The sequence below is a fragment of the Camelus dromedarius genome, chromosome 5 (assembly GCF_036321535.1).
Source record: "Camelus dromedarius isolate mCamDro1 chromosome 5, mCamDro1.pat, whole genome shotgun sequence".
In the NCBI taxonomy this organism is placed as follows: Eukaryota; Metazoa; Chordata; class Mammalia; order Artiodactyla; family Camelidae; genus Camelus; species Camelus dromedarius.
Window position 1 is genome coordinate 92823698 of NC_087440.1, and position 26353 is coordinate 92850050.

The window sequence follows — 26353 nt, forward strand, 5'->3', positions numbered from 1 at the left end:
TTAATAACAAAATTCATTTACTCAGTTAAATTCAATCTAAGTTATATTTAATTTACTTAAACGTTTTTTCATATCAAGTTATTTTTCTTGCTGACAAATTTTGCAACAGAAACAACACCTTCTTTGACTTTTGGTAAATAAACTGAGGTACCGTGAGACTGTCGTGCTTGGTGCTGATGACCCTGGAGACACGTCTGTATTAAGCAAACCAACGAGCTTAAGTTTGTCTTCATTCATTAAAAATTAATCCCAGGTCACATGATCCTGAAAATCATTTGAATTTGTTTCTTTTATATTTCTGAGTATTTGTATAATCGCTTAATTCCCTTTAAGCCAATTAAATACAGCTCTTTTACAAATTAATTTTGGCAGTGCCACACATCTACAACACATACACGTATATGGATACACTCAACAGACAGAGATGCCAGAATTCCAAGAATCAGGTACACTAATACAAAACCCATCGGTTACATATTTTATAATAACTATAAATGGAATATAACCTTTGAAAATTGTGAATCACTATGTTGTTCACCTGTAACTTATATATTGTACATCAACTATACTTCAATTAAAAAGTAGTTACCAAAAAAACTCATCAGTTACAAAAGAGGTTGGATTCAAATTGGGTTTCTGGCAGACAGAACAAATCCTGGTCACCTGTTTAGACAGCTGAACCCTTTTTACCCTTTTTACTAATATATGTGGAGAAGACATTTAGGATTTGTGTCTGTCCTTGGCAAGCCAATTCCAAACTACCTATTCGCCCCATTTGTTTTTTCTTGGGATAAGAGTTACCTTTCTGAAGTTTGCATTTTAGAAAGACGGCCTAGAGCAGCATTCCTGGAGACGTCCAGGCGGAATGTTCGCATCTCAAAGGCAAGGGAGAGAAGAGCCAGCTCCTCCTGGGAGGGCGTCTTCCCCTCAAAGCCAGAATGTTTTCATTATACTTGTCCCGCCATAATACAGGAATTTTACTTCATCACTTCCAGGGGATCAAACTCAGGTTCAGGAAGGGCTCTTTCCGGAGAGGATGCAGTTTTCCACCAAACTGTCATGGTCCCCACCCAGTAGTCAGGGTGTAGAGGGCTTTGATGGGCGGCCCCAGGGAGGGAGGTACAGACTCTGAACCCTCCCAAGATGAAGCCTGCAGTCTCTTCCTCTTGGCACCCTCCATCCTAGGTTCGCCTCCCCGCCGCGGCCTCTCCTGGGACGTAAGTGGGTGGGCTTTAGCCCTGGAAGGGGTCCCCTCCAGCCCTTCTGGATGGTGTGAGTGGTCAGGCAGGGGTCTCTGCCGCCGGCCATCCTGAGGCGTGGACACCGAGGGCAAGTCAAGATGCTGGGTTTGCTCGAGCGCTAGGAGCCATGGGGACTGTCTGGGCGGGGAGGGCCACCGCCGCTCCGCGTTGGGGGCCCTCTGTCACTGCCGGTGAGGCATGTGGCCTTTGGGGCTCAAGTCACAGCTACGCAAACACCCCCGGGACCACTGCACAGCGTCGGAAATCGGATCGCCAGGGGCGGCGCAGGACCTGTCCCCTGCCCCCGCCCCCACCCCGCTCCCACCCTCGACGGCCCCGACCCTCTGGCGAGTGTCCGCCCCCAGGCGGGTCCCTCTAAGCCCTCGCAGGCCCCGCCCCCCGCAGGCCCCGCCCCTCCCCGGATGCCAGCGGCGGCGTGCCCGGGCCTCTCAGACCCCTGGTTCCGCGGGTCGGTCCCGCCGGGTCCCCTGGGTCACGGGCATGGCGCGCGCGAAGGGGCCCGAGCGGCGGGTCCTGGCCGTCTACACCGGCGGTACCATCGGCATGCGGAGCGAGCGTGGCGGTGAGTCCTGAGGGCGCCCGGGGCGCTGAGGGGTGGGACGGGCGTCGTCGTGCTGTCCGGCCTTCCCCAGGCCGCCGGCCCCCCCGCGGTGCGGCGCACCTTGACCCCACGGCTCGCGGTCAGCGATCAGCCCGCCCCCGGGTCGCAGCGTCTTCTGGGCGGGGGCGCGCTCCTCTGACGGCCCAGCACCTACAGCCCCGGCACATGGGGCCGGGAGGGACCCCCGAGCACGTCTGACCCCTCCCCGGGACAGACAGGTGGGCAGGTGCAAAGAGGAGCCCCCCACTAGGGGCCACCGAGTGACCGCGTCGCGGCCCTCACCCGCTCCCCGCTGCTCCAGGGCCCTGGGCTCCTAGCCCGGCAGCGCGGCACCTGGCTCCTGTGGGAAGCGCTCACGCGCACGAGGCGCCTGAGCGGTTTTGGCGTTTTCTCTGCCCCGTGTCATTGGCCTGATTCAGGTCGGCCAGGCGGTCACTGGTCTGTATGGGGTGAGGTCCTGGGCGCCAGCACCCAGTTCTATGGGCCGCCGGGGCAGGGGTGCCACCAGGGCGGAACATCCCAGGGAGGCACCCAGTTTAGAGAGTCTGGGGCCCTGCAGGGGTGGGAAGAGGGCTGCACACTGAGCATCCGGAATGTTCCAGCATTCCCCGGGAGGGTGGACGGTGAAGCTACCCTCCACAAAGTCTCCTCTCGGTTCTGTTATGTGCGAGGTGCTTCCACCCCCATGGTGGGCCACCACAAATCCTCAGCCTCATTCTTGAGCCTCTTTTCCAGTCTGCTGTCCAGGCATTCACTTTCCCTAAGGAGCCTGGTTCTGGTGGGTGCTGGTCCTTCTCCACCCTCCTCCTCCCAGGCTCCCTCCCCGGCCCAGCCTGCTGCCCCTCCCTGCCGCCCCAGGCGGGAGCTCACACTGGGCAGCCCCTCACCTGGCCCTGGAGACCCCTCCGACTAGAATCCTCTCCTGGCTCCATTCCTGCCCTCCCAGCCCCCTCCCTGCCTGGGAACCAGCTCCGGCTCCTGCCCCTCCCTCCTGCCCCTGCCCTTGGGCGAGCTGAGAACATTCTCCTTTGCCCTTGGTCCTTGGGCCATATCCCGATCCCTCCCTTCCTGGACACCCGTTTCCACTGAAGCAGCCACTCAGACACCACTGGCACTTTCTCCAACAGCTGCTTCTCTGTCTTCTGTCCCTGTTAATACCACCCCTGACTGTCAATTCATAGGCGGCTCTTGAGGCCCCTCCATGCGGGGCCCAGGACTCAGGCCCGCACAGGGCCCTGTATCGTAGGGCTCAGGCGTGGGGGTGTGGTTTCCACACCCCCTCACACACTTACCCCAGCTCTTCCACCCTGGGCTTCCGGGATCTGTCCTCCGCTGCTGCAGCCCTGCAGGGCTGGGGTGGAGAGGGGAGCCGGCTGCCGCTGTCTGGGGCCCTGTCCCACCCCTTGTGCTGCCCCTCTGGGCTTAGCACGTGGCCAGCTGTGATTCCTGTGATTCTGCTGAGCTCAGCACATAGCTCTCAGGGGTCTAGGCTGCAGGGACAGGGTGGAGTCTGACCCTGATCCCCCCTGCCCTGCGTTGAGCCCCCTCCCCATCCCCGCCCTGGGCCCATGGGCTCCCCAAGCAGCGGCGTGGCTCACTCTCACAGGGACCGCGTTTTCCAAAGAGGCTGCAAACTTCCACATCTGGAGGGTGAACCGGAGGCTTTGACTCTAGAAAGATGGAGAGTGGTGGGGAGCAACTTCCAGTCAGGAAGAGTCTTCTGAGATCCCTAGGGCAGCACCCCAGGTGGGGGAAGGATTGAGAGGAGACTATGGGAGAACCAGGCCTGAGGCTCGGAGGTCGGGGGGCGGGAGGCTGTGACCTGCGGACCTCTGCCCTCCCTGAGCCTGGCTGGGGGCCTGGGGGGCTCTGACGCTCCATTCCTGGCCTGCCCCGGAGTTCCAGTTGGGATGGGGTGTCAATGATTAACGTGCCTGGCACTGCGGGCGTGGGCTCTGGCCTAGTGACAGTGGTGAGGGGCAGTGAGGAGAGCGGCCACAGCGCAGCTGTTTGGATTGTCACTGTTGGGAGCAGTTCCGCACCAGCTGGTAAACACTGGCCTGCAGGGCAGTCAGTGCTGCACGTGTGAGCCCTGCCAAAGGTCAGGGTGGCGGAGAGGGGGTTGGGGGAGGAGGCTCCGGGGAGGCTCTGGCAGCTAGGGACACCCCTCGGCCCATCCCCTCTGAGTTCAGCGAAGCTGTCTCTGGTCAAGGGGCAGCGTGAATCCAGACAGCCGACAAGCCGGCCCCTGGCGGGCTCAGCAAGGTGGGCAGGGCTCCGGGGCCTGGCTGCTAAGGGTCTAGACCCCCGTCCTGACTATGTTGCCACACACGCAAGTTCAGCATTTCATAGCCAAACCATAGTGGTTCGAGGGGCGCCGGCTGTCCTGGGGACAGACCGGCCCTTACCGGTGAGTGCATCTGTGTGGCCCAGGGATGAGGTGAGTGCATCTGTGTGGCCCAGGGACGAGGTGAGTGCATCTGTGTGGCCCAGGGATGAGGCCCAGGGACGAGGTGAGTGTGCCTGTGCGGCCCAGGCACGAGGCCCAGGGACGAGGTGAGTGTGCCTGTGTGGCCCAGGAATGAGGCCCAGGGACGAGGTGAGTGCGTCTGTGTGGCCCAGGCACGAGGCCCAGGGACGAGGTGAGTGTGCCTATGCGGCCCAGGCACGAGGCCCAGGGACGAGGTGAGTGTGTCTGTGTGGCCTAGGGACGAGGTGAGTGTGCCTGTGTGGCCCAGGAATGAGGCCCAGGGACGAGGTGAGTGTGCCTGTGTGGCCCAGGGACGAGGTGAGTGCGTCTGTGTGGTTCAGGGACGAGGCTCAGGCTGGGCAGTTTCTGGTTTTGTAGCGCCTGAAGCTTGGGGGCCCTTGTTAGTAAAATTAACACAATTTACAGACTCAGAGTCAGATGCGTGTTCCTGGGACATGGAGGTTGCAGGCAGAAGGCCTCGGCTCGACTCTGGAGGGTTACACACAGTCCAGGGAGGGAGCAAGGGCAACTAGGGAACATGTGGGAAGAGCACCAGGGCCTGGACCTCAAGGAGGGCTTCCTGGAGGTGGTGCCCTGAGCTGAGGTGAAGAACCTCTAGGGTGAGAAACAGAGGACTTCCAGGCAGAGCCAACGGTGTGTCCGTGGGTGGAGCGAGTGTGTGCACTCTGGGAAGTGGGGGAAGAAAAGTGGGCACTTGTGGCCGAGTTGTGACAGGGCCAGGGCCCCCTGAGCCTCGGTAGGTGGTTGGGGCCCACCCGGAGATGGGGGTGTTACAGAGCCCCTGGGGCCATCTGGGTGAGAGCAGCAGTTGACCTGGGCTCCAAGGGAGGAAGACATACCATCCGGACAGCAGCCGGCTGCCCGCTCTGGCTGGAGCTCTGGGGCAGCCGCATGCCCGTCCGCCTGTGCCTGGCTTCCCTGAGGGCAGAGCCCGCCTGGCCCAGCACCCCTGTCCTGGCCCCGGCTCCCACCCCTGCTCTGGGCCTGGTCCCCACGCAGAGGCCGGAGCTGGTGTCTACGGAGGCTGACGGCACCCTCCACCCCCCCGGGACTCTGCCTGCAGTGCTCGTCCCTGGGACGGGCCTGGCTGCTGTGCTGAGGACGCTGCCCATGTTCCATGATGAGGAGCACGCCCGGGCCCGGGGTCTCCCTGAGGACACCCTGGTGCTGCCGTGAGTAGGGGCTCCCCTGGGGCCCCGGGAGGAGTTGACAGCCAGCGGTTGTCGGGGGAGGGCCATCCCCAGACTGGGTGGCACCTGCCAGGTCCGTGGAACAGGCTGTGGTTTCTCAGTGCGTCCATGCGAGCCATTTGCAGGAGGCTGTCCTCGGCATCCTCACACTTTCATGGCTTTAGAGCTGCCCCCTTTCAAAGAAGCCTCAGACTCCTACCACCTTGCGGGGCTGCAGGCCGCCCTGGCCATGCAGGGACCTAAGCCCATGCAGAGAGGCAGGGGTGGCCCCAGGCTCCCCAGCCCCCATGTGAAGGTCCTTCTGTTTCCCAGTTCCTGGCCCAGGCTGCTAGCAGGCTGAGTGGGGACTCTCCTTCTGGTCACCAACCTCCCTCCTGCCCATAGTCGTCCTCCCAGGGCCATTCTGGCTCCCTGCCATGGCCCAGCCCCCTTCTTGGAGCTGGTTGTGGGAGGGGACCCTGCCCTGGAGCAGTCCGTCCTGGCCTGTCCTTGGCTCCTCCTGGGGACCACGGGCCTTGTTCCTGGGGACTTGGGTGGAGGGGAGGTTGGGATGCCTGGTGGGTGTGCGGAGGCCTTGCACACATCCCAGGGTGCAGGTGTGGGGTCCGGGCTGGGCAGAGCCGCCAGGGGAGGAGGCCACAGACTGGGGGCCTGCCGTTCTGCCTCCCGCAGACCTGCCAGCCCCGGCCAGAGGGTCGTCTACACAGTGCTGGAGTGCCAGCCCCTCTTTGACTCCAGTGACATGACCATCGCTGAGTGGGTTCAGATTGCCCAGACCATCGAGGTAGCTGGGGGGTGTGGGCGCAGCATGGGGGTGGCTAGGAGGTGGGCGGGTCTCACCTCAGCAGCAAGGCTCCCGAGGCCCTTTCTCCTGTGCCAGTGGAGTGGAGGCTGGGCAGTGAGGGCCATGTCCCCTTTCCCGGCGAGGAAAGGGCCCGGATGACTGTCTTGATCTGTTTAAACAGTTAGTTTGTCCCAGTTAGTATCCCAGGCTGAGTGTGCAGTGCGTCCCTGCAGACTGACGAGCTCTGTGCCTGGCCCACCCCTGCTCTGTCCACCCCACGCCCACCCTAAAGCTGCAGCCTTGGTGGATTTAGGGCACAGAAGCACGGGAAGGTCTCGTGGTTTACAATGTGGCTGCCTTACCTGAGGCCAAAGCCACCTCCCTACCATCAGCTTTTCTCTCTCGTCCCCGCCGCGCCCCAACCTGCACGAGCCTGGCCCTGTGCTCGAGTTACCTCGACTGCCTCCCAGAGTTGGGGGCTCTCCCACCCCCTCCAGGCCCACTTCCCACCTTCCTCCCTTAAGAAACCCTGTGCCCCAGAAGCTGGTCACACAAGCCTCCCTTCCTGGCAGCTGGGGGCTGGCCCCAGTCACACGCTTGTCTCCTTCTGCTTGGGGGAGAACAGCTTCCTGGGCCTCGTCCCATCTCACTGTGAGCACCCAGGACAACCTGTGGCCTGGGGCCTGGCCCTTATGTCTCGGAGTGGGGCCACTGGGTGCCATTGGGCATGTCCAGCCATTCTCTGGGGCAGTCTCCCTGGCTTGTGGCCAGCAGCATCCCCTGGGTGGGGCCTGACCCCAAACGGTCCTAGGGGCAGGGTCCCGCCACGTGCAGACTCACAAAGGGTCCCTGCAGCCTGGGCGGCCCTGCCTGCTCCTGTGCCACATATGGCCAGCAGAGGGCGCCCCAGCCCGCCGCTTGGCTCCGCTACCCTGCAGTTCCAGCCTGCCTGGCTTGGCCTTTCAATGGACCATGAGAATTGGTCCCCTCAGGTCCCCTTGGCTCCCAGAACTGTGCCCCCGAAATGACGGCCCAAGCCAGCTGCCTTCTAGGAGGCGGTGGCCGGAGGATGCCCCTGCAGAGCTGGCTGGGGTGCCTGGGAGGCCTTCTGGCCGTGCTTGGAGGGACCCTTCCTTGTGTTTGCCTGCCGTCATCCTGGCCGCCTCCCAGCGCTGGCTGCACCTTGTGCCGGTGCTGTTTCCACGCCTGGCCCTCCCACTGGACCGAGAGAGAGGCTGGTGGGCTTGCTCTCCCCGCAGCCCCTGCTGTCCTGGAGGCAGCAGTCACTCTGCAAGGGGCCCTCCTGGAGCACGGAGCTGAGTTCCAGCACAGTCCTCCAGCTGACCAGTGTGCTCGGGAGTCCAGAGTGGTTATCCTGGGGGAGACCTTCCCATCCTCGGGTTAAGACCATCCAGAGACCCCGACCTGAGTTCTTTCGTAGGTGAGGGGTGTCGTGGGGAGACCCACAGCACTGCAGGCTCACACGAGAGGTCAGAGAGAGCATGGGGACGGGGACCCCAGGCAGGGGCTCCGTTTCCAGAGGCCCTTACCGGCCACCAGTGACCAGGGTCCCTCTGGTACCTCCCCGAGTCCCTCCAGCTGGGTGTGGGGCCCTTCCTTCCTCTTCTTGGTGGTGGAGGGGACCAGTGTCTGCCCAGGAGGAGGCCAGCAGTGGGGCAGGCTGGACCTGCCTGAGCCCACCATCTCCTGCAGAGACACTATGCGCAGTATGACGGCTTTGTGGTCATCCACGGCACTGACACTATGGCCTTCGCCGCCTCTGTGCTCTCCTTCGTGCTGGAAAACCTGCAGAAAACCATCATCTTCACTGGTGCCCAGGTAACATCCCGGGCCCATGTGGGCGGGGCCTCCTGGCGCCGTAGGGCCGGTCAGCATAGCTGCTGGTGCAGGCAGGACCCTGGGCTCTTCCTCAGTCCTGCGGCTCCACGAGGTGGTTCCTGCTTCGCCTGAGCTGGCCGGTGCTGGCAGCGCCTTGGTCTTGCCCAGTGTCAGCCCCGCCACCCTGGGCGCCGGCTCGCAGGCTGCTGTCGGCCTTGTGCAGGGCCTGGCCTTTGACCCTCTCTTCATCTTCCCACTGTGGTTCCCACCAACCTGGGCACATGCCACCCCGTCCCCTCTCACCCTGACCCAGCACAATCCCCAAAGCCAGCAAGTGGAATGTTCTAGAAAACTGCTAGATTTGGGGGGAGGTGGCAGGGGAAGTCTGGACCCCCGTCAGGGCCTGTATCAGAGGCTGCCTTGGAGTCCCCATTGCCTGCAGCTGCAGACATGCAAACCCCACACCACTGGGCCAGCCCCACCTGGGCCCCTGGAAAGCCTTCCCCAGTGTCCAGAGGCCGAGGCCTTTGCATGAGAAGCCAGTGCCCGTGTCCCTTTGAAAAGTTCTGGTAGAGGCTCTGGGAAGTCCTGTTGGGTGCCGACCCAGCAGCCTGCCCTGCTCTGTGCCTGGTCCCCCAGTGGGTGTCACAGCAGGGCGGTCCCCACTCAGGGAAGGCCCAGGGCTCACCGCACACACCCAGTTGCTCGGAGCTCGGGTGGAGGGCTCGAGCCAGGCTGACCCTGGCTCTTCCCAGACCCTCCCGAGCCCCTGGGCACAGGTCACCTTGCTGGCCTCTATCAAGGGACGAAGGGCAGGTCTGGGAGCACGGCTGGCCCCAGGAAGGGTCGTGGTCATGTTTTTCTAACCCTCGCCCGGGCCTGACGGAGCAGCCTCACCCCGGTTACACCCTGGGGGACGCTGAGGCATGGCCTCCTCTCTGGGGCCTTGTGCTGACCGTTGTCTGCTGATCTGCCAGCCCCTCCGCACACCCCACGGCAGTCCAGCCAGTTTCCACCATCCTGGGCAGGGTGGTGGGGAGCTGGGTACTGGTCATTCACTCTGGACATCGGCCCCCATGGTGGACATGGGGGTAGGTCTGTGACTGCTGCTTGGATGCCCTGGATGGGACTTCTGACTGTCACACCCACCCGCCATCACTCCTTGGCCGCCCTCTGCCTGGCCGTGCCCACGGGTGGGCCTCAGTGCCCTTGGGGCCGGGGAGGTGGGCTGGGCAGCAGTGAGGCCCAATGTGTGCTCCCCCCAGTGAGGGGCGTGGCCTCCGGCAGTGGGCACTGGGGCCCGCACAGGGAGCAGAGGGGCCGGGCTGGGCCAGGCTGGTCTGGCCAGCAGGAGCTGCCCCCTGAGCGGAGGTCCCTGGAGACCCCCATCTCCCAGGCCGCCCACCAGCCCGGGCCTGCCCCGCCCCCTCTCCCGGACCCCTGCCCGGGCTCCACTGCTGGGTCCCTCCCTGCTGCCTGAGCCTCAGCCCCTCTCCGTGGCCTCTCCCCAGGTGCCCATCCACGCCCTTTGGAACGATGGCCGTGAGAACCTTCTGGGTGCCCTGCTCCTGGCCGGCCAGTACGTGATCCCCGAGGTACCACCCTCCTCCCCTCTGGCCGGGTGGGTGGGCCTGGCCCGTGTCCTGGGTCCAGCGGTGGGTGGGGGCGCCTGCATGCTCCCAAGAACCCAGGGAGGGGGGTCCGAGGGTGTGGTGCTCAGGTAGGGCCTGCAGGTGAGGGGTCTGGCAGGGTTTAAAGACTCGTCTTTCACCTTGAGAGTGAAATACACCATCGCTGGAGGAAACAGGAGAGTGGCGAGGACGCCACTGCCTCTCCCGCCCCAGAGAGCGCGCCGCTGCCAGTGGGGCTCTTCCTCCGGGCCACGTGTGCGCGTGATTCATGCGCACTTACTTAAGTAACGTCGCAGATGTGATGTGGCACGTGTTTATTTACGTTGTGTATACGTGTGTGTAAGTTTCCATAAACATAGGCTGCGCGGAGCATAGTCTGGGGTGGGCTTTTTCCCTTTTCACAGTCTTTCCTTGTCACGTGGTGGCCCAGGAAGCCGTTTAGAAGGTCCTCCTCCCGTCGCAGGGGACAGGGAGAGGAGCCGCCCTGGGGACGGGGCTTCGCTGGAGTGCAGCTCAGGTCCTGTCTCCCTGCCGTGGGCCCCCTGGCCCCTCCCCAGGGGAGCAGCTCAGAGACGGGCCGCAGGGTAGGGAGGGCTCCAGCTGCGGGCACTGCCTGGTCCATAAGGAGGAAGCCGCAGGGGCAGGGGCTCCCCAGTGCTGAGCCACCCTCCCCTCCCACAGGTCTGCCTGTTCTTCCAGAATCAGCTGTTTCGGGGCAACCGAGTGACCAAGGTGGACACACGCAGGTTCGCAGCCTTCTGCTCCCCCAACCTGCCCCCTCTGGCCATCGTGGGTGCTGACGTCACGAGTGAGTGAGCAGGGCCAGCCGACGAGGGTGCCTGCCCTGGGTCATGTAGGTGTTCAGGGGCTGTGGGTGCTGCCCTGGGATGGGCACTGCCCTGGGCTGTGGAGAAGCCAGAGTGGGGCCGCTGCTCAGAAAGGGTGGGATGCATGGGCCTCAGAGGTGGGAGGCCCAGCTCAGAGCCAGGGGATTGTCCTCGGCGAGGAGCACGTTTGGGGTATCAGCCTCTCTCTCTCAAGTGTCCCCTCCCAGGCCATGTGGCCCCGGGCCCACTAGCCCCTCTCAGTGACCATCCATGGCTCTGCCACTCACCTTGGTCTCCCTGGGATGTGGTTCCTGTGGTGCAGCCTTGTCCCTGGGAATTCCAGGGGGAAGTCTCTGTCCCCCGGGCCTGGCAGGTAGCCCAGCCCCCATTGTGGGGCTGACCGAGGTCTCCAGTGGGTGGTGGGTACCCCTGGAGAGACCCCCCGCCCCCGCCCTGCACTTGCCCATGCACAGGAGCTGCCTCCGGCCTCGTCTGACCCAGTCTGCCCTCGTGGCCATGGGGAGTCACTCCACCCAGGATATCTGCTCTCCTGTGTGTCTCCGGCCCCACGGTGGGCACAGCCAGCCCCTGTGATCCCCACTTGGCACCTGGCCCCCCTCCCCAGGGCAGGCAGGAGGCTCTTTCTGTAACAGATGTGTTCGCTGCAGTGGCCCTGCTGTCTCAGCGCCACCCCTACACCTGCCCTGTGTCTCCTCCTGACTGAGCCAGGGGTCCTGGGGCTGGTGTTGCTGGGCCTAGGCATCTGTCCCCTCCCCTCCAGCTGTGAGACCCTGTCCCAGGGACCCTTCTGGGGGGCTCCAGGTCCTGGCAGAGCCCATCAGGGCCCGTGGGAGCCCAAGGTGTAGTTCTGGGGGCCAGCACGAGAACAGCCCTTTGGGGTCTTCAGGTGCAGCAGGAGACCAGGGGACACAGCAGGACCTGGGGAGGGGTGGGCTGTGGGCCGCCAGGGCCTTGACCTCTTAGAGGCGCGGCTTCCTGGGATGTCCTCATGGAGGCAGGGACTCTCAGGTGCTCCAGGACCAAGCTGGGAAGGGACTACAGGGCAGGACCTTTCTGGAAGGCGTCAGTGAGGACGGGGAGTGCTGAGGGGCTCTGGCGGGAGGGCCAGAGCTGTCCGTGCAGCCGGCCCTTTCCAGGGTCAGGTGGGCTGGTCGTGTAACTTGAAAGCCTCCAGTGCTTTCGGGTCCCAGTAGGACACATGGATGTGGGAATGGCGGCAGGTGGGACCTGCTGGCCACCTGCTGGCCTTCTGCCAGGTGGTAGTGTGGCTACAGCTGGCCAGGGCAGGAGGAGACCACAAGGCGGGAAACTGAGGCAGAGAGTGGAAGGACCACGCAGGGCGGTGTTGCGGTCCTGAGCCCTGCCATCATTCTGGGGGTCTTGCCCTGCACTGACCGCCCCTGCCCACCCACCCTGCTTGGCCAGTACTCCCGGGGGGGTGGTGGTTGTAAGGCCTTGAACACATCAGTGCATCTAAAGCATGTGTGGCATGCCCAGAGGCCCAGGGTTCTGGGGACCAGGCAGGGGTCCACTTGTTTTATGAAGGCCAGAGCAGTCAGGAGGGCTTCCCAGCAGAGGTGGCATGTGTGCTGGTGCTGGCAGAGGGTGTCAGCTTCCTTCCCGGGGGCCAGCCAGCCAAGGAAGGAGACACTGCTCTGCAGACCCGCCTCCCCTGTGGGGACTGAGACACGCCTTATCTGGGGCTCAGAGTGGAGCTTCCAGGGACGCAGCCCGCTGGCAGGTGCGGAGGAGTTCCCCCTGGATCCCCAGGCCTCTGCTGGTGCCACGCCCAGGCAGGCCTCGAGGCCCAGAGCATGCCTGTGCAGGCCGGCCCGGCAGCCGGGCGGGTGAGGGGCTGAGGCTGGCCCCCGGGGGAGAGGCCACCCTGGGACCCCTGGCCCACGGCCCCCCAGGGCTGTTCCCCCTGGCCAGGGTGCCCGAGCGGTGTGTGGGAACCTGCAGCCCGCCCTCCCCAGCTCTGCTGTCAGGCGCCAGGCCAGTTAGGGCACCTGGTGTTGAGAAATACCAAGCTCAGCCCAGGGTGTGGCCGGGGGGCCTCTGGAGAGGGGCTACAGAGGCTGCGGGGCCACCTGAATTCGCGGATGTACGCCTGCCCTTGTGGGCAGCTGGCGATGGCACCGCCTCTGGGGCAGTCGGGGGCCCTCTCACCACTCTCTGTTGCATTTTTACTGCCTTCCGTGAAGCCCTTACGGGCCAGGGGCTCGGGCTCAGGAGGGGGAGCTGAGCCGGGCGAGGAGGGGTGCATGGTTGTGTTGGGAACCTGGCCCCTTGGCCTTGCCCTTCCCTGGGTAACCGAGGTGTGTGCAGTCACACCGGCCTCAGGGGACCCAGGTCCCCTGGTGCGTGGGTTCGGCCGCATGGCCCTGAAGCCAGTCTGCTGCCTCCTGCAGCACTGACTTCGGGGCAGGGAGCTCTCCTGGCCACCGCGTGCTTCCTGCTGCCCTCCCTCCTCCCTTGGCCTGTCTGCACAGGGACAGCGGTTCCCTGACGTCCCTAGGCCCAGGCGGGAGCACGGGATTCCATGGGCTCTCAGGGGGATGGGCTGGCCATGTGGGGGGCGCAGGCCCTCTTTGTCTCTGAGCCCCTCTGCGGCCGTAACTCCTGGCTGGTGACAGCGCTCCCACCACTGCTGTCTTATCTGCTCGCCCAGCTGGAACACAGGGCCCTAAATTGAAAGGTGCCTCACTGCTGACCGATGCTGAGGCCACCTGCCCCCGAGGCCCATCCCCCAGCGCCCCACAGCTCCCACCTGTCCAGCTCCCCGGGCGAGGGCGGCCTGTGTCCAGAACGTCCCTCTGCTTATCGTCACACGAGTGTTTCTCCGGTGGGAACAGCAGGAGGCACGCAGACTTACACCTCCCGCAGGGCTGGGTGGGGGTGGAGAAGCCCTGAGCTGGGGTCCTGGAGCCCCCGCCTCCTCCGGGCTCTGCGCCCACCTCTGGGCAGCCTCGGGCAAAGCTCTTTCTCTCTCTTGGCCTCGGTTCCCCTGGGCTGGACCAGGGGGTCCATAGACCCCACGACAGCCTCTGCCCGCTCAAGGCTGCCGAGTGCGAGGGGCTGAAAGCTCCCGGCTCCTGAGGGTCAAAGCCAGGCCCGCTGCCTAGCCCGCTGTCCCCTGCCCAAGAGTGGGACACGAGGGTGGGGAGGCCTCTGGTAGCCAGGCGCCCACAGACTCCTAGGCAGCCTGCCCCTCAGGGCCGCTCTCTGCGTGGTGGGCCCTGACCTCAAGTGATGTCCCCTTTCTACTTTCCACGGGGCCTGGGAGCCACCCTGGGGAGTGGGCTGCACTCACGTTAAGCCTCAGACTTCGGGGTGAATGAAATGGAGGCTTTCTTTCCCCGAGGGGAGGGATCCAGGTAACTCACTCATTCATTGACTCTCTGGGCTGTGGCCGAGGGAAGTGCCTAGTCAGGGGTATGTGAGGCCAGGTGGTCAGAGAATGCCGCCCTGACGGCTGCTGGCGTCCAGGACAGCAGACTGCCGTTCCACAGCTCTGCCACGTCTGCTGTGCTTCCGAGCCTTTGCGTGTGCTGTTCCCTCTGCTCGGAATGCCCTTCCTCCACCTCCCCTCTCCCCACACCCGTGCAGCCTGAGAGGCCCAGGCAGCCTCTGTCCTGTCCCTGCAGGGTCCTTTTCCCCTGAAGCCCACGCCCACCATGGAGATAGGCTCAGGCTGGAGGAGGGCCAGGGGCCGTGTGAGGGCTCAGGGCTCTGGAGACGCCAGTGGGAGGCCGGGCCAAGCGGCGCAGAGAGGGCTGGTGGAGCCGGGCTGGGCAGTTGCTGGCAGAGGGTGTGAAGGTCCACCCTCGGTCCCTCTGTCTCTGTGTCCACACAGTCAACTGGGAGCTGGTGCGCAGGGCCGGCGGGAAGGGCCGGCTGATGGTCCACAGCAGCGTGGAGCGCGACGTGGGCCTGCTGCGCTTGTACCCTGGGATCCCCGCCCCTCTGGTAGGCCCTCGGCCCCTCCCTTCCTGCCCCTGCATGTCCCCTCCCCGCCCCTCGAGGCAATCACACAGAGCCCCTCAGCCTCCACACCCACAAGGCTGAGCCCTACACCCCCTCCCCGGCCTCAGCCAAGGCTTCGGGGCCATCTCACTCATTTGTGACACGGGCTTGTCCCAGTGGACGTCCGTGGGCTCAGGGCGCCTGGTCTGGCGGTTCCTCTGAGGCTGATGGAGTGCGGCCCCAGTCCCTGCTGCTTCTCGGGGCTGCTCTGGTGGTCCCTCTCAGCCCCTCAGCTGCCAGCTGTCCCTGGGGCAGACACAGCACCTGCCTCCGTCCTGCCTTGTGAGTTGGGCTCGGACACTGTGCTGCCTGCCGGGTAGCGGCTCCCAGGTGAGCGCGGCCCCGGAGCTGAGAGCAGGCTGTGGGCGCTGGGCTCAGAGGCAGTGCCGGGCTGCGGGGAGGTGGGGTGGCGGGCGCCACAGCTCGGCATGCTGGCCTCAGGGTGCGACCGGCGGGCCCTGCAGCCCTCTCTTCTAGTTGGACAGACGTGGCTTCCCAGGCAAATCCCCACAGACAGGGTGGCCTGGCCCCACCAGAACCTGGCACCAAGCTACCCTTAACCCCTGGGCCGCAGTCTATGAACTGGTGCCAGCTCCTCTCCCCAGGCGCTGGGAACAGACGGGGTGGGCTGTCCTCCACACGCCCCTTGGGGCCGCACAGGACAGGCCTTCTGCAGTATTTGGGGGAGTGAGAGAGGTGACCACGTGCTGTGGGAGGCCAGGTAGGAAGGGCTGGGGCTGTATTGTTCTGGCAAACACAGCCTTAACAGGGCCCGGGACCAGCCCAGAGATGGTCCTGGACACTGTTCTGGGAACCACGGTGGGGGCCACATGCTCCTGGGACCCCAGCCCCCCCAGACAGGCAGAGGCACGACTGGGCACATGGCCTCCCTGCCGTGGCTGGGGGCCTGTGATGGCCAGAGACCCGCAGAGTGGGAGGCGGGCTGTGGAGGGCGCCGAGTCTGGGCTGCCTGGTCCCCCCGGGTCACAGCAGCCTCGTGAGGACAGCTCTCGGCTGGAGCTGCAATGGGACAGGAAGGGGTGTGTTGGAGGTGCACCCTGGTGAGGACTGGCCTTGCAGATGAGAGCTGTCCCAGGAGCTGCTAGACAGGGAGCCCACATGCAGGGTCTCATGAGGTGTAGCAGCCAGAGGCCACTGCACAAGGCTGCCGTGTTAAGCGGGACTGAGATGTACAGGATCTGTCTGGAAAAATCATGCTGGTCTGTGAAGTCTTTCTAGAACATCCTGGAGCTGTCTGGCCCCTGGGGGGTTCACTTAATGGGGGCTAGTGGGCCAGCAGTTGCTGGTCTCCGAGGCTCCTGGGCCGTTGGGACAGGGCCTGCTGGTGGCGAGTCGGCCAGCAGTGGTCCTTGTGTCCAGCCTCCCTGTTCCCTGGGGCCTGCCAGGAACAGGTGTGCTTTCACTTTGGCTTCTACCTGGAGAAGCAGAGGGAGCTGATGGCAGTTCTGATGAGGGATGAGGGCTCCGAGAGGGACAGCCAGACAGGCGGACGCGTCTGCCTGCACAGAAGCGCCATCCCCAGGCCAGCGGCTTAGCCTCTGGGCTCCCACCTGTGTAGCAGGTTCAGGGACAGACAGAGCGATTGGCCCTGGGGCCTCTGGGCTGTGCCCACTAGTGCCCACACAGGGCATGGCTGAGCTGGGGAACAGGTGTCCCCACAGGGGCATTTGAGGTGGACCCCAGGCCCCGGCCTCTCTCTTCTGAGTGCAGCCTTGGAACCTTGGGGATGCGCACAGAACCCCGCATGCATGTTTGGCTGCAAGGCCCTTTCCCTGGAGCATCACCTGTTGTGCGTCAGTCGGGGCAGGGTAGGAGGGCCACGGTGCTGGGAGGAGTGGTGGGGCAGCCCGGCCCCTCTGATGGGCCTTTCTCATCTCCAGCGGCTCCCTGCGACCGCCCCTGATGCATTTACGCGGTGTTTTCATTACTACCTGCCAGTCACGGCCTGAACGCTTCAAAGGGGATGGGGTGTCTCCTTGGGAGGATGTGGTGGGGAGCCTGGCAGGTGGCCCGCTGGTCTCTGTTGCTAGAGCAGGAAGCAGAGGCCTCACCGGCACCTCCCGGCCCCCACAGGTCAGGGCCTTCCTGCAGCCCCCCCTGAAGGGCGTGGTCTTGGAGACCTTCGGCTCAGGGAATGGGCCCACCAAGCCTGACCTGCTTCAGGAGCTGCGGGCGGCGGCTGAGAGAGGCCTGGTCATCGTCAACTGCACCCATTGCCTTCAGGGTGCCGTCACCTCGGACTACGGCGCTGGCGTGGTGGGGGCGGGGCCCCCAGGCCTGGAGAGGGAGGGCAGGGGAGGCTTGGGCCGGGACCCCTCGCCCCACTTTCCACCTGTGCCTCCTTCCCCCAGGCCATGGCAGGGGCTGGCACCGTCTCAGGCTTCGACATGACCTCAGAGGCGGCCTTGGCCAAGCTGTCCTATGTTCTGGGCCTGCCGGGGCTGGGCCTGAGCCGCAGGAAGGAGGTGCGTGACCTGGCAGAGGGTGGGGCCAGTCCTGGGGGTGTGAGCCTGGGTTTGAAGGAGGGCAGGGATGGTGGGCACCCCCTGCCCATTGCTGGCCCCATGCCCAGGCCTGGCTCGGGCTGTGACTCCCCAAGCTGCTCCCAGGTATCCCCTCCCCCACATTTCCCAGGCTGGCCTCAGACTCAGCTGTCCCCAGACCCTTGGGCTGTGCAGAGGCCACTGGGGCCTTGGGACACCCTGAGCTGGAGGACTCTAGGGTAGGACTGGCCTGGTGTGGGAGCCGGGCTGGGATCACACTCAGGCTCGAGGGAGGGAGCGGGATGGAGAAGGTTCAGGCCCAGGGCAGCCCTCACCCTGTGCCTGGGCTGCTGGGCCTGGCCCTGGCAGAGCTGACCTGGTACCCTGTGTACTTGTCCCCAGCTGTTGGTCAGGGACCTTCGGGGGGAGATGACACCGCCTGCAGTGGACGAGCTCTGGTCCTCTGTGCAGGGCAATGCACTGAGCCACGGGGTTGCCCAGCTCCTCAGTCTGAGCCAGGTACTTACTGTCCAGTGAAGGGTACTGGTGTGGCAGGAGGCCTGAGCAGTGGACCCCTGAGGGACAGGCTAGGTGCTAGCCCCTGCCATTGACATTCTGGTGCAGGAGCAGAAATGCACCAGGCATGGCCCGGTCCTGGGCCCCAGTGGAGGGCTCAAGGCCACAGCAGGGAGGATTTGCAAGGATTGGTGGCCCGGCATGTGGAAAGGGGTGGGGAGTGGGTTTAGAGGAGCCCTTGTGGTGGGTACACGGTGGACAGAATGTGGCCTGGTCACCCAGTGGTGCAGGGCTGCCTCGTGACAGGGGAGCTCTCGGGTGGCATGGGTGCCCCACCCACCCTGGGTGCTAGAGGAAGAGGGGTGTCTGCTTTGGGGTCTCCTAGGCTCCGAACGGCGAGGAGCCCTCCTTCCCCTCCTCGACCAAGGTGCCTGGGCCCAGGAAGGGGTCTAGGATTCAAGCTGGGCCAGGCCCACAAGGGGGATCAGGCCTCCCAGTGCCCTCCTCCGCCCACCACACCAGGCTTTTGGGCAAAGCATCCGGACCTAGTGCAGGAGCTGTTGGTCCCCAGCTGCCCTGAGTCACGCTGCCTGCCTGTTTCCCCTGAAGAGTGAGGGTAGGAGAGAGCCTGTCCTGGGGAGCTGTGGTGGGTTAACCTGCTTGCCAGCGGTGGGCAGTGGTCAGGCGCGTGTGGCCTGTCATAAGGGGGAAGCATTGGGCCGTTGGGACTTGAGTGATGCAGGCCGGCCAGCAGCAGTCTTGTGCTCAGGGCTGGCCGCGGTGCCTGGTGGCAGGCTGCCTGCAGGGGTCTCTGATGGGACCCCCAGCCTTCTGGCATCTTGGGGAGCTCTTAGACAACCTGTGGAATTCCCAGTGCTGGGGCAGGAGGCCCTGCGGGGACTTGTGCAGATGTGGGGAGCAGGCCCTGCCTTCCAGAAAGGAGCCAGGCACCCCTTCCCGACCCCTCCCCACCGCCCCAGGTGGGCGCCTTGTTAGATCTCTCCCCACATCCTCGATAGTGGTGGAGACACATCGCAGAGGGCGGGTGGCAGGTCACACGGCTGGTGAGGCTGGAGCCTGATCGTGGCTTCATCTCCTGCCTGGAATTTGCTCTGAGGGGTGGGGGTCCTGGGTGGGCCTCAGCGTGGCACTCAAGCTCTTTCTTTTCCCATGAGATCACTTAAGGAGGTGGCTGGACCCCATCCTGGGACCAACTGCCAGCGCGGTGTGGGGGCCAGCAGCGTTCCTGCGGTTCCTGGGCCCCACCTGCTTAGCCCACCCTTCCCCCTGCTGCTCCTCGCCCTTCTGACTTGTGAGGGTGCTGAGGACACCAGGAAAAGGCACAGGTCCCAAGGTGTTGCTGCCCCACCCAGGAGGCCGATGCTGTGCGGGACGCGCTGGCGCCCAGCCTGGCCTGTGCTGCGGCCCATGCTGGGGACCTGGAGGCCCTGCAGGTGCTTGCAGAGCTGGTGAGCCCCTGCCTACCCTTGGGGACCCACCCGTGGGTGGGGGCGCTGGCCAGCTCTGGGCAGGACGGCCCTTCCTGGGCCCACTCACCCTGTGCCCCCTAATCCTCCGGGATTTGTGGCCAGCTGCTCAGGCCTCCCTGCAGCCAAGAGAGCACACGGCTGTGCTGGGGCCCCCGCAGGGTGCACCCAGAACCCCGCCCCTTCCCTGGCCCCACCTGGCCCTCCGTCAGAGAGTGACGGGCCCCTGCACCACCCCAGGGAGGTGACCTGAGCCTGGAGGACTTCAGCGGTCGAACTCCGCTGCACGCGGCCGCCCGGGGGGGCCAGGCTGGGATGGTGACCGCGCTGCTGCAGAGCGGGGTGGACGTGAACGCACGAGACCAGGACGGCCTCAGCCCGTTGCTACTGGCCGTGAGGGGCAGGTACTCAGGGGCCGGGCACTGCAGGGCATGTGTGGGCAGGGGAGCTGCGTGGGGCAGGGCCCGGACAGAGCTGACTCAGAGAGGGCTCTCAGTTTGCCTGTGGCCACACAGCTTCCTCAGACAGAGCTGGGCGGGACCAGGGACGCCTGCCGCCTTGCCTCACCCACCCCCAGCCTGGGCCCTGGGTACTAGCAGTGACCGTGCTGAGTAGGAACAGAGCCCAGCGTGGGAGGATCGACTCTGGTGGGGTAGTCAGGGAGTGCTTCCTGGAGGTGACCTCCTAGCTGAGCCAGGCAGGGACAGCAAGACCTTGGCCTGGAATTTCTAGAAAAGACAAACACAGACAGCACAAGGGTCTCATGTGTTTCCCACGTCATCCACCTGAGGGACTTGGGGTGGGGCCAAGGGAGAAGCCCCCGGCCCAGCCCTGGAATGGAGCAGGTGCAAAGCAGGTTACATAGTGCCAGACGTCAGCAGGGCCGATCTCTGTTTAGCGCTTGCAGGAGGCCCCAGGGTCCCTCCCCAGGGGGCTCTTGGCCCGCAGGACCCTGGGTTATTTTGAGGGGTTTTGTGAGTCTCATGCAGAGAGGGAGAGAGGCTGAGAGTGTCTGAGCCCTGGTCACCAGACTGTTCGGGCCCTGGTCACCAGACTGTTCGGGTCAAGTCCTGGGCGCCTTCCCCATCTGAGAGCCCTGGGGTGGCGTAGCACCCTCCTCCCCAGGCTCCCATGAGCATCAAAGGCTTCTCAGGACAGGCCTGGCTGCAGACAGAGGATGAGGGCGCCGGTGAGACGTGCACCCAGGCCGCCGCCATCTGGCTGGAGCATGCAGGCCGCGTGTCCTTGGGCGTGGGTGGGTGCCTTGGTGAGCTCACCCTGTCCTGGTCCCACCCCCTCACCCTCAGCTGGCTATCCCAGCACCTCCCCCACCTCCCAAACTGGTCTCCCGGCTCACCCCTCACTGGGCCCTGCTGTGCCCTGGAGTGGCACAGAGGTGCTGCCCCACCCTGGAGGCCTCTTGGGGGCTGGGGGTAGGGGCAAGGCCTGGGGGGCCCCACCCTCCCCAGGCTCCCTACAAGTGGGGTGACCATGCAGTTTATGGTATACCCCCAACACTGGGAAGGCAGGTGCAGTTATGCTGCAGGTCAGTGTCTGCCCACCAAGACAGCCTGCGTGGCCTCGGGCCTCTGCTCTCTCTGCCTCGGCCTTGCCCGAACCCCCTCCCCACTCTGTGAGCCCCCACGGACAGACGCTTACCCCACTGTGGGCTCCAGGCTTGGCTCAGGCCAGGTGCCTCTGGGCACCCTCGGATATCAGGCCCTGCTCTGGGCCAGCCGAACCCCCATGTTTGTCCATCGGGGTCTCATCCCTACCCCTCCACCCCAAGGGCAGAGCATGGGCCTGGTGGCCTCAGTTTCCCCCAATCCAGCCCTGTATGGGAGCCACCCGCTGTGTGTGAGCCGTGGGGCCGGCCAGCTTGGTGTGGAAGCTCCTCCACAGTGAGCTGTCCCCAGGGACCCACAGCTGTGCCTTGGGTCCCTGGGCAGAGGGCTGACTCACCCCCTCTCCATGGGGCCAAGTGAGGGGGACTGAGGGGCTGGGGGTGGCCTGGTCTGGCCCTGCGCACAGGACACCTTTGCTGGTCCTTCGCTGGCATCGAGCAGGGGCTGCCTGGGGCAGACGGTCACCACGGGCCTCTCATGTCAGGCATCAGGATGTCATTGGGCTGCTGCGGGCAGCTGGGGCCTGCCTGTCAACCCAGGACCTGGAGGACTCGGGGACGGAGTTGTGCAGGTGAGGGCCGCAGGCACTCTTGTGCTCCCCGGGGACGTGAGGCCAAGGCTTGCAGGGAGGGACAGTCGGCTGGGTGGGGGCTTCAGAGGAGGGAGACGCCACCCTGCACTCTTGGAGGGTGGTGGTTGTTCTGGGCAGAGAGGACAGTCCAGCAAAGGAGGCAGGGAGGGGCCTGGGGGGGCGCCATGCAGGGGTGGGCGGGAGAGGGGCCTGGGCTGCAGGGAGGCCTGGGGAAGGCCTGGGCTGCATCTGGGAGGTGGGGGGGGGGAGGGAAGGGCTTGTCAGGTGTCAGGAGATCCCATGCTCCCCAGCGGGGTGAGCTCCAGTGTGGTCCCTTGGTGCCGGGCCTGGTCCCCATCCTGGGGAAAACTGACCACAGGCCAGCGGCTGCCCTGCCCTGGTGCATGGCAGTCAGCCAACAGCCTGGCCCCTGGGCAGGCCTGGGAAGACTTGAAGCCCAGGGCGGTGCCGGACCCAAAGGTCCCCAGGGAGGTGGTGGTGGTGGGCTGGGCAGAGGGCAGGCCCTGGGCTGCCCAGCTCAGCTCCTTCCTCTGTCCCCGGGACCCCTCCCCATGGTGCTGCTGGAACTGTCACTGCCTCCCCTGGGCCCACCAGCTCCTCTTGTGTCCCCCTGGGGTCTGAGGGCTGAGAAGGAGGGGAGGGACCAGGGCGGCTGTGGAGAAAGGGAGGCAGTGGTAGGGGAGGCCTGTCCCAGAGGCCAGGCTGGGGCACCAGTGGTAGCCAGGCTGGGGGCGGAGGCCTGGAAGTGGCCTGGGCCTGGGCCTGGGTCCCTGAAAGTCTGAGCCCCCAGGTGTGGGGAGTGGGTGACAAGGGTGACGTCTCAGGCTGACTGGCTGTTGTGAGGAGCAGGTGAGCTGCCTGCTCACCAGGGAGAGGGCCTGAAGTTCTGGCCCCGTGTCCCGCCCGCAGCGTCTCCCCTACCCCCATGCCTTGGTGTCAGCGGGGCCTCACCTGGTGCCAGGGACCACCATCCTAGGTATGGAAGGGGTGGGGACACCTCACGGGTCCCAGCCTTAGCTGCCTCTCCCTGGAGTTCAGTGTCCCCTGGGACAAATCCTGCTAGCTGACCGGCCCCGGCTCCCCAGCAAGGACAGGGCTGAGGGGGCTCTCTGATGTGTGTGGGGAGGTGGGGCCCAGGCAGGGAGGGCCCTGCCCACAGCTACTGGTCTTGGCGCTGAAGGGGCTTCTGGGGTGACTTGGTTCAGGGCTGTACCCCAGGTGAGCTTTGATGTCCCCACCCACAGATAGGGAAACTGGGGCAGAGTGGGGAGGTGACAGGCAGGTCCCACGGGAGTGGCTCGTCCAACCCCACTGCTTGGCTGGATTTGGGAGGCCCTTAGCCCGCCCTTCCGAGCGGCCCAGGGAGCTGGTCTGGGAGGGGCCTGTGGCACCAGGCCCCCTATGCAACACCCTAGAAATGACCCAGCAGCACTGTCACTAAGGCCCCCTTAGTGGGCTGGGGGGTGACCCTTCCCTCCCCCCAGCCCTGGCCAGTGCACCTGGCATGGACCCCTTCCTTGCCCTTTCCCAGGGCGAGGAGTGGGCTCTTCTGGGAGCAGCAGGAGGTGTGGAGGGCCCGATGAGGGCCTGAGAGGACCTCTCTGCCCCCCTCACCTCTCTAGGGCAGGCTGGCCCAGGCCCCCTCCCAGCCCAGACCCCCCAGGCGGCCTGCTGGACCCAGGGCCACACAGCCCCCCACCCCGCCCTCCTGTGTGTTCCTCTTTGAACCATGGGGCCACCTCAGACTTTCCTCCTGCCTCCGTGGACCCCACCCAGGGAGACCTGTGTTGTGAAATGTGAAACTGGTGTGCAGCTCGCAGCGGGGGGGGTGTGTGCACGTGCGTGTGTGTGCGGTACACTCGTGTGTGTGTGTGCTTTCTCGTGCGTGTGCTTTCCTGGGTGCGCCCTTGACCTGAGTCACAGTCACCTCCGCAGGGTGAAACCAGACGCCAGGCCTCCTGCTGGCCCCCAGCGACTCCTGCACGCCTTCCCCGGGCTCGCCGCTGCTGGGTCAGCTGTTTGAGGCTGGTGTTGTAAAGGTGCCCCTGGGCAGATGACGGCCGCCCAGCAGTCCCTGACTGCTCCCCCTCCTCTGCCCCCCTTCCAGGCTGGCATCCAGGGCCGACCTAGAAGGCCTGCGGGCGTGGTGGCAGGCGGGGGCCGACCTGAGGCAGCCGGGGTATGACGGGCGCAGCGCCCAGCTCATCGTGAGTGCCCCCAGTGCCCCTGCTGCCCTCTCCAAGGCCTTGTCCTCCCGGAAGCCCTCCCTGACAGCTCCACTGACTCCCCCTTCCCAAATGCCCGACTCCTGCTCTCCTGGTGTGCTGGAACCACGAGGATGGGGGGGGGGGGTGCTGTCCCTTTTCCTGTCCCAGGTCCCTCCCAGGGACCAGAGCTTTGGGGACAAGGGGAATGGAGGAGACGTGGGGTCCTTCATGCATGGGCGAGAGGGCGTCCTGGTGGCTGGGGATTAGGGGCCAGACTGCTGGTCAGAGTCCCTTAGGCAGCCCCTCCCACGTCCCACCCGCCCCAGGCAGAGGCAGTTGGGAACCTGGACGTGGTGACCTTTCTGCAGAGCCTCCAGCATGGGGCTGGTGTCGGGGCCCTGGGCCCGGTAAGTCTCCTCGTGCTCCGTGGCTGGACCCTGGCTTGGGGAATGTGTCCAAGGGCAGGTCCTGGGGACAGAGCCGGAGGAGGCTGAGAAGGTCAAACCAGTCGGGTCTGCCCCTCCTGTGGGCGGGGAGTACACTGTCCAGAGCTGCAAAGTGCCCAGAGGGAAGGCTCCCCAGAGGAAGGGCCAACCTCAGACCCGCTGTGTTCTGTCATGTCAGGCTGCTTCGTAGCGCACCCAACACAGCACCGGAGGCCCCAGCCATTGCCAAGAAGCTCATGAAGCCTTCAGGGGACCTGCCCACCCTGCACCTCCTCCTCACCGGGACCAGCACCCACTGGGCTGGGTGCTCCCTCCTGCCTCCCAGGCTGGGTAGGCCAGGTCCTGAGCTAACTCCCCATCCCTGCCCCATCAGCTGGCTCTCTGGAACTCTCCAGGCTGGTTGGGTTTGCTCAGGTCCTTTGGTCCCTCTCCTGTGAAAGGCTGGGCCCCACTGACATGTGCCCGGGCTTGTCTGCCCTGCCCCCTTTCAGTACGTGGGCCTCCACTTGTTCTCTGGAGACCTCCCATTTCCAGGAAGTTCTGCCTGGTGTCTAACCTGAAGCTGTCCTGCTGCAGTGCAAGCCATTCCTTCCTGTTGTGACCTGCTGGAGGGATCGCAGTCACCCCACCCCCGGGGCTCTGACTGATGTGTCCACCCCTCCGCCCCCTTCCTCTGTGGAACTGCTTCCCATTCTGTTTCTAAGTTGCAGCGTAAAGGTCTCTGTTGGGTAGACTGGCAATGAAGTCTCTCTGGGGACCATTCGCTCTCCAGATCCCCAAAGCCCAGCTCCAATGGGTCTGTCTGGGTCCCAGGACTGTGGGGGGGTGTGTGGGGTGTCCGGCCCCAGGCTCTGGGTCAGAGGGCGGTGTCTCCAGCACTCTGGGGGCGAGGGACGCTCTGCTAATCCTTGCGCAGCATGAGTGAGTGTGGGTGTGAGCCTGGCTGAGTTGGGGTGGGCGGGCTTTCCCTCCTCCAGACAGCCTCTGCCCCATCCCCTTTCATCCCAGTCATTCTTGGGGCTTGGAGTCACCTCCTCCAGGCAGCGCCCCCACCCATATCTGCTCCTGCTTAACTCCTGGCAGAGACCATCTCTCTTGTCCTGGTCCCTCCTGGCTGCTTTTCACAGGGTCTCTGGTGTGCTGGCCCCTTGTCATGGTTCACTCCAGCCCCTGAACTGCCTGTAACCCCTGACCCACTACCTATTATGAGCTGGGCCCGCCTTGGGGAGGCAGAGAAGGGGCGGCCTGCACTGGCCTTGGTTGCAGCAGCCTGGGTGGGCAGCAGGTGGAAGCAGCCCGGCTGTGGGCAGTTGTGGGATGGGCGGGGTAGGCCCAGGCCTGGTGGGCGTGGCGCTCCGAGGTTGCTGCTGTTCCTGCTCAGAGACCCAGCTGGGGCTGAGGCGTTTGGACCCCAGGCCTGTTCTCTAGGCGAACCATAAGCAGTCCAGTGGGGCCAGGGCCTGGGCTCCCCACTTCCCCCCGCACACAGTGTCCGACCCTCAGGCTGGGCATGAGGAGCTGTGCAGGCCGCCCCGCTCTAGGTACCGCCTGTACCTCGGTGACTAACTGCCCACAGGAGGGCTGCCTTCTATCTGGCCATCTGGCCCCTGGACTGAGGTCTCAGGAGGACGCTGGGCCCAGCCTGAGGGCATGCTCCCCGTAGGTACTGGGCCAAAGTGTGACCCCAAAGAGCTCTCCCTTGGCACCTCCCATGCAGCCTCTCCCAGAGGGGCCCGGCCTGGGGCAGCTCCACCCGCACCCCCGGGCTTCTCAGCCCAGTTCCCAGGCCCGGGCTGGCACCGTGGCTGGCAGCCTTCCAGATCTCGCCCAGACACGGGTGTGCCTGGCCTTGCACAACCAGGTAGCACCACATAAGCGCAGTGGGTGATGGTGCCCCACCCCCTGATGAAGGCCCGAGGGGTGGGGGGCGTGGGGGGGACATGGGGGGAAGGAGGGACCTTGGGGGTCCAGAGCCAGGAGCCCTTGCTATTGCTGGTGGACTGGGATCTTCAGAAGGCCAGAGGGCGGTGGGACATCCCCTCTGGTGCCCGGCACGCAGCAGCTCATCAGAAACACCCACCCCCAGGGACGGATGGGGGACAAGGCAGAGCCCACTGCTCCCAGCCCTTCCCCAGGCCTCCTCAGAGCCTGGGGTTGTGAAAGCTGCCAGTGCCTCCTGTTACCCCACAGGGCACCTCCCTCACAGAGCAGGTGCCGACCCGCCAGTGCAGAGGTGCCCCAGTGTCCTCAGTGCCCACGGAGAGAGCACTTGCTGAGCTGGCTTTTCCCCAAGAGGGTCACTGA

The 26353-nt window shown here is 64.8% G+C and overlaps 1 protein-coding gene across 1 annotated transcript; it reads left to right on the top strand.

Annotated features, from left to right (window-relative positions):
• The first annotated feature begins 1742 nt into the window (after nt 1–1742).
• On the top strand, nt 1743–24316 carry ASPG (asparaginase). Its single transcript, XM_031454438.2, has 16 exons — nt 1743–1824; nt 5418–5526; nt 6217–6328; nt 8042–8167; nt 9679–9762; nt 10480–10606; nt 14503–14615; nt 16767–16949; nt 17045–17158; nt 17579–17695; nt 19066–19161; nt 19420–19583; nt 21289–21375; nt 23504–23603; nt 23930–24010; nt 24228–24316. The coding sequence occupies exons 1-16, from the start codon at nt 1743–1745 to the stop codon at nt 24237–24239; spliced, it is 1707 nt and encodes a 568-aa protein (XP_031310298.1). The 3' UTR covers nt 24240–24316.
• Nucleotides 24317–26353: the final 2037 nt, after the last annotated feature.

Excerpts from the sequence above, each read along its gene's own strand:
- ASPG (XM_031454438.2), top strand. The coding sequence starts at position 1,743 with ATGGCGCGCGCGAAGGGGCCCGAGCGGCGGGTCCTGGCCGTCTACACC. Across the intron at positions 9,763-10,479 it reads GCCAGTACGTGATCCCCGAG|GTCTGCCTGTTCTTCCAGAA; the intron begins GTACCACCCTCC and ends CCCCTCCCACAG. Across the intron at positions 23,604-23,929 it reads GGCGCAGCGCCCAGCTCATC|GCAGAGGCAGTTGGGAACCT; the intron begins GTGAGTGCCCCC and ends CACCCGCCCCAG.